This window comes from Drosophila montana, unplaced genomic scaffold (genome assembly GCF_035044405.1).
Source record: "Drosophila montana isolate Dmon_TW-CO22-7 unplaced genomic scaffold, ASM3504440v1 contig_3286_1, whole genome shotgun sequence".
Lineage (NCBI taxonomy): Eukaryota > Metazoa > Arthropoda > Insecta > Diptera > Drosophilidae > Drosophila > Drosophila montana.
The window spans coordinates 593,021-598,987 of NW_026998170.1; the positions used below are offsets into that span (position 1 = coordinate 593,021).

General features: G+C 45.4%; 2 protein-coding genes across 4 annotated transcripts; one reads left to right on the plus strand and one right to left on the minus strand.

Annotated features, from left to right (window-relative positions):
• Positions 1–881: 881 nt before the first annotated feature.
• On the minus strand, positions 882–3,246 carry ath (athos). Of its 2 annotated transcripts, none has more exons than XM_064690883.1 (2): positions 3,091–3,246; positions 882–2,983 (listed from the first exon to the last, which is right to left on the minus strand). In XM_064690883.1, exon 2 carries the CDS (start codon positions 2,966–2,968, stop codon positions 899–901), a length of 2,070 nt encoding a protein of 689 aa, XP_064546953.1. In that variant the 5' UTR covers positions 2,969–2,983; positions 3,091–3,246; the 3' UTR covers positions 882–898. The 2 variants fall into 2 exon arrangements, with proteins under 2 accessions (XP_064546953.1, XP_064546954.1); XM_064690884.1 differs by having other exon boundaries at positions 882–2,980; positions 3,091–3,196.
• A 664-nt stretch (positions 3,247–3,910) lies between these two features.
• Positions 3,911–5,017, plus strand: ND-B17 (NADH dehydrogenase (ubiquinone) B17 subunit). 2 transcript variants are annotated; one of them, XM_064690860.1, is made up of 4 exons: positions 3,911–4,054; positions 4,120–4,398; positions 4,477–4,578; positions 4,638–5,017. In XM_064690860.1, the coding sequence occupies exons 2-4, from the start codon at positions 4,144–4,146 to the stop codon at positions 4,776–4,778; spliced, it is 498 nt and encodes a 165-aa protein (XP_064546930.1). In that variant the 5' UTR covers positions 3,911–4,054; positions 4,120–4,143; the 3' UTR covers positions 4,779–5,017. The 2 variants fall into 2 exon arrangements, with proteins under 2 accessions (XP_064546930.1, XP_064546929.1); XM_064690859.1 differs by lacking the exon at positions 3,911–4,054 and having other exon boundaries at positions 4,061–4,398.
• The last annotated feature ends 950 nt before the right edge of the window (positions 5,018–5,967 follow it).

Consider the following 5,967-nt stretch of genomic DNA (forward strand, 5'->3'; position numbering starts at 1 on the left):
AATCGAGAAAGAAGAACACACCGAAGATTTAATACCCTTGCAGACGCCACCTTTTAATAATGCTCAGAGGGCTTTGCCCGTATCTAAGAAGCAAAGGGAGGTTAAGATATCTGGAAAAAGTTGTTCATACAAGAACCTCATTTTCGACCGACCTTTCCTATGTCAGCTATATTATTATATAGTAGTCCGATGTAAACAAGATTTTGCATAGATGTAGGGAACAAGGTGAAACTTATAAATGGCGAGTTTGGTCAAGATATCTTGAAAGTTTTCAAAAACAAAAAAGTTTTCAATACAACTTAATTTTCGACCGATCCTATGGCAGCTATATGATATAGTGGTCCGATCTTAATAGGATTTTGCATGTATATGAGGAACATAGTAAAACAAATCAAGATATCTTGAAAAACAAAAAGGTTTTCCATACAACTTAATTTTCGACCGACCCTATGGCAGCTATATAATATGGTGGTCCGATGTAAACAAGATTTTGCATAAATGTAGGGAACAAGGTGAAACGTATAAATGGCGAGTTTGGTCAAGATATCTTGAAAAACAAAAAAGTTTTCCATACAACTTAATTTTCGACCGATCCTATGGCAGTTTCGATATATGTAGAAACAGACAGACGGACAATGTTTTATCGACTCGGCTGTTGATACTGATCAAGAACATATATACTGTGGAGTCGGAGATGTCTCCTTCTATGCGTTACACATTTCACGACAAAATTATAATACCCTCTGCAAGGGTATAAAATCTGCTACTATTTGTTTTCTATAAACACCCATTAGATATATTTAATATATGGTAAACAGTCTGAAAAGGATTTAAGTATAAACCCAATTTGTTGTTGTTGTTGTTGTTGTAAATCTATAAAATAAATTGAAGTCGAGCTTTATTTAAGAATACACTTAATGGATGGCACAACCTCCTCGATCCAGTCGATGCAGATTTCGGTCACCTGGCGCAGGAAATTGTGCTCCGTTTGCACCATTTCGGTGAAGAGGATGCACTGCGGCTTGTATTTGCCGTGCAGCACGCTGGATGGATGAATCTTGGCCTTGACACGCCCGCTGAGCGTTAGGTAGTGGCCCTCCTTCTGGAGCAGGGCGATGTTGTCGAAGAGACCCGTCAGCAGGCACTTCTTGACCGCATCCGTGTTGTCGCCGCAGCTGTTGAAGGCCAGATTCAGTCGGGCGCTGATCTCCGCCAGCTGGTTGCGCACGCTGCGCGCATAGTTTAGATTGCGTATATTGAGGAAATTGTCGTGGCACCAGATCTTTGGCTTATCGGTTTTCTGGAACGTCCCGAACACGTTGAGCAGTGTCAAATGGTCGCCGTGCTTGGACTGGAACTTGGCGTGCGCCAAGGCGGCCAGTTCGCTCTTGTCCGTGTGTCCAATGAACACATTGTCGCTGGACAATGCCGCCACCAGGCTGAGCATCTCCTCCATGCAGCCGAATGTGGGTGCCGCGAGCAACAGCTTGGCGTATCTGGGGTCCAGTGGATACTGGGCCATCCAGCGACCCGTTGTGGTAATGTTGGGCGCAGCGGCACCCAATTGCTCCAGGGCCTGGTAGGCGCTCTGTACGCCCTCCGGCTGTGGGGTATCTATGAAATCGAAGCTGGCGCAATCGATGCCCAGCGCGAGCAACTGCAGCACCGTGGCAGTCAGATTGGCGCGCAATATTTCCGGCTGTGCGGCGCTGCGGAACTTCTCCATGGTGGCCTTCGTGTAGGTGCGATAGCAGACACCGGGTGCATCGCGGCCGGCGCGTCCGCTGCGCTGCCAGGCCTGTGCCTGCGAGATGCGCACGGTTTTGAGCAAATCCAGACCAGAGCTGGGATTGAACGACTTCTCCTTGACAAAGCCGCAGTCAATGACACAGCGTATGCCCGGTATGGTAATCGAGGTCTCGGCTATATTCGTCGCCAGGACAATTTTACGTGTGTTCGCCGGCACGGGCAGAAAGCATTCCAGCTGCTTGCCCTGGGCCATCTGGGCGTAGAGGGTGAAGACACGCACATCGGAGGGGCCCGAGTTATTGATCCTGGCCAGCTGGCGGATTTGCTGGGCCAGCGCATCGATCTCCTCTTGGCCGGTGAGAAAGATCAACACATCATGATTGATGGGCTCGTGGCGATGGATATCGAAGAGTGTGACCAGCGCGGCGTGTATGTAATCCTCCTGCGTCTCCTTGGCGTGCAGCACACGCACCGGATGCGTGCGCCCCTCCAGATACATGCCCTTCACATTGAAGTATTTGCCAAAATGATCAATGTCCATCGTGGCCGAGGTGATAATCAGCTTCAGCTTGGTCAGCTTGTGCTTGCGGCGCTCCTGTTGCGCCTCCTTCACAATGCCGAACAGGACATCCGCATTGACCGTCCGCTCGTGCGCCTCGTCCAGCATAATGGCCGCATACCTGCGCAGCAAACGATCCGCAATGGCCTCGCGCAGCAGTATGCCATCCGTGAGATAGCGTATGCGCGTCCGATCCGTCGTGGTGTCCTCGAAGCGCACCGTGTAGCCGACGGTGTCGCCCACGTTGGTCGCCAGCTCCTGCGCCACGCGCTTCGCTATGGTTATGGCCGCCACACGGCGTGGCTGGGTGATGCCAATGATGCCGCTGCTCGCGTACCCGGCCTGCAGCAGGAATTGTGGTATTTGTGTGGTCTTGCCGGAGCCCGTTTCGCCCATGATCAGCAGCGTGTCGTTTGCCTCCAGCTCCTTGAGTATGCGCTGCCGGCAATGGTAAACGGGCAGCGCCTTGCGCTCCTGCTCGATGCTGCTCTTCTTGTTGCCCAACCCATTGTTTTTGTACGGACTCTGGAGCTTGGTCGGACTGTAGTTGGGCTTCTTAATGCAATTCTGTTCTTTCATGGGCTCCATTTTGCGCTTGACGGGAAAGCTGGCGGCCAAGCTCGGATTGCCATTGCCATTGATCAGGTATTTCGATTCCATGCTGCGCAGTCTCTTCTGCGGGAAGTACAATGGAAAAAATGTTGTAAAGTTGTTTTGTTTGCGCAATTGCTGCGCGCTATTTGCGCTGTAATTAAATGTGCTATCAATTTAAAAACACTTACCCGGACATGGGCTTTACAATGGCAACTTTATCGCGAGGTAAATATTGGAAATAACTATAAACAAGTGCGTGTGTGTGTGTGTGTGTGTGTGGTAATTACAGGTGGGGACAAGCGCTCCACGCTTGTGCTTTAGTGATGAGCACAGCGAAAATGTATCGTTCAAGTGGAAATATCGATAGCTGAAAGCTTGTGTTATTTGTTAACATATCTGCTATCGATTATTTTGTGTAGCTAATGTTCATTAATACAATTTCATATTCGTTAGACACGTCTAAATAACTGGATTATAAAATATTATATTAACACTATGCTTTGCCATAAGATATTAAGTATTTAATTTGTATCTCAGACTTATAAATCTCGTTTTCACACATTTGACTATGTTCGATTTTATTTAAATCTTGTATATGCGAGATGTTTTTATTATGTTATTTAACAAGCTAGAAATGGAAGGCCTGGTAATAGAATTGCGTATGTTAACTAACATAATAAACATCATCATTTATTTTAGTCCACTTCCAACAATACCCCTCCACTATAATATTTTAGTTCAGTGTGTAGTGCTGCCCATCATTTACAAATAGCGGGAACAATAACTTACTGTGGGGTAACTCAACTTTTACCCACTTTACTGTATATAGTGGTATATTCTGACATTCACCTTTTGTATGTTATTGAAATGTGATATTTTACTGTCTCTCACTGTATTGAATTTTTGTGCTGCGCCTCGATTATTTTTGCATTATTTCCTATTCCCTGTATTTTAATTCAGTAAATAGTGGGTGTACTAATAAAACATTTTTAGATCACGTACCCCACTTGCAACCACGATCGACCCACCAATACTGGGACTAGTTGCAGTGATATACTCGCCAAGTAACTGTTTAGTACAGAAGGCACATCTCAAACTGCCCGCGTTTCGCGCTGAATGACAACTGAAACAGCTGTTTTCGTTTTTTCATCGGTGCGTATTTTCCACAACATATTCGAAGCTCGCAAACATTTAATATTATTTAACTTAATTTGTAGCTTGTGAAAAAGAGCTGAAACAAAATGGTTGCCGGCGGCGCATCTGATACGGGGGGCGTTAAGCCCATGACCATCGCGGGCCGCATGGTCCGCGAACGCGAGCGCCTCATTGGCATGACGCCCGAGGAGCGCGCCTGGCGCAAGCAATGGATCAAGGACCAGGAGCTGCCCCACGGGCCGCGCAAGGTGCCAGCTCTGGAGCTCGAGCTGAACAATCCCATCAGGCGTTTCTATCGCGCGCCTTTGGATAAGGTTTGCAGCGTTCTAACGCCGGCGCTGGTGGGTGCAATTTGTGTTATGTAATCAAAAAATGATTTTATTTTTAATTGTTTGTCAATTTCTCTACCGTTTTTAAAGGGCTTCCAGCGCGCCTACACAGTACGCTACTGGACCGGCAAGGCGCTGATCGCGCTGACGGGCATTTACGCCGCCGCCTACTATTTAAAATATAATCAGAATGTGAGTGCGCCAAGTGTGGCATTATATTCAGGTCCTCACCCAATGCCAATTTTTTGCAGGATTGGACACGCAAGGGCGGCTGGCGTGTGATATCCTCGCGCAAGGCGTGCGTGCCCGGCGACGAGGGCTATCCCCGTGTCTCGGATCGCTCGGCGCCCGCCGACTACGCGGCGCGCGGCTTCCAGCAGTCCCCGATCTAAGAACTGTGCCACACACTCCCGAGATCCGCTGCCAGCGCTTTGCTTAAGTTTGAAACGTCTTTGAATTAATGTTAGCAAAAACCAATTCGCAATAAACATGGAACACAAACACACACACACAAACGGGCTGTAAGTGTATTAGCTGCAGAGCTTTGTCCATGGCAAATGGGCAACCATTTTTTTTTGATGCCCTTGCAGAGGGTACCTTGATTTTCTCATTAAATATGTAACGCAACATTTACGACATTAAGCATTTATATTATGTAAGACCTATTTGTTTCTATGCATATACTAGTCTCTCAGTTTTCAATTCTTGTCGGAGTCGGATACACTATATCATATATTTGACAGAAACTATATAATCTGATTAATATTGTACAACTGGTTAATATAGCTGCTATTGGAACAGTTGGTCGGAAATGGAGCTGAGAACCTAGCTGTAAATATCTGCACACGTTTCAAAAATCTTCTGTAAGGGTATTTGATCTTCGGTTACTGTTAACTGTTATTTCTTGTTTCTGCTGCGTTTGGCAAAAATTTGGTTTTGATTTTTTTTTTTTAACTCTGGAGCTGTTTAAGCACTTTTCAGCAGCTGTGCTCAATTTCGTATTATCGGTGCTTTTCTTTTATTAAAGATTCTCCAGTTGTCGAGCGTTAATTCATTGCGCGGCGTCAAATTTGTTGTTTGTTTTTTATGGATTCCAAAATTAAACCTATTTTGATTGAAACGCGCGCGCTTCTCAACTCCCAAAATAGGCGGACATCTCTTTGATTGTGCTTCAAAATCGTGCTCAGTTCGTGAAACGAATTTAAAACAAGAAATTAATAACCTTTTGAGCCAGTTTTATAAAATAACCAAAATAAAAACAGTTAAATAACATGAATAGAAAGCGTTACCAGACTATTTCAGAATTTGAAGCAGGTGCAATAAGCTTATAATTATTATACTGGGCTATTAATTATAAAAAGTGTCGTGTTTTTAGAGCAGAGAAACGTGAAAACTTTAACTATGTGCTAGTTAATTGAAAAATAGTTAAATTTTAAATTGGCCCGCTGGTGCGTGGCATTCAATGTTTACATTTTTCGCCGCGAATGGCAAATGTTCGGTGTGCTAAAAGAAATATCGCTTAATGGTGAGTGCAGTGCCAGAGTATCGATCATCACTAAGAAAATGCTCTTTTTTGTTATC

Coding starts and splice junctions, on each gene's coding strand:
- ath (XM_064690883.1), bottom strand. CDS start 2,968: ATGGAATCGAAATACCTGATCAATGGCAATGGCAATCCGAGCTTGGCC.
- ND-B17 (XM_064690860.1), top strand. CDS start 4,144: ATGGTTGCCGGCGGCGCATCTGATACGGGGGGCGTTAAGCCCATGACC. Junction 4,399..4,476: donor GCGTTCTAACGCCGGCGCTG/GTGGGTGCAATT, acceptor CCGTTTTTAAAG/GGCTTCCAGCGCGCCTACAC. Junction 4,579..4,637: donor ATTTAAAATATAATCAGAAT/GTGAGTGCGCCA, acceptor AATTTTTTGCAG/GATTGGACACGCAAGGGCGG.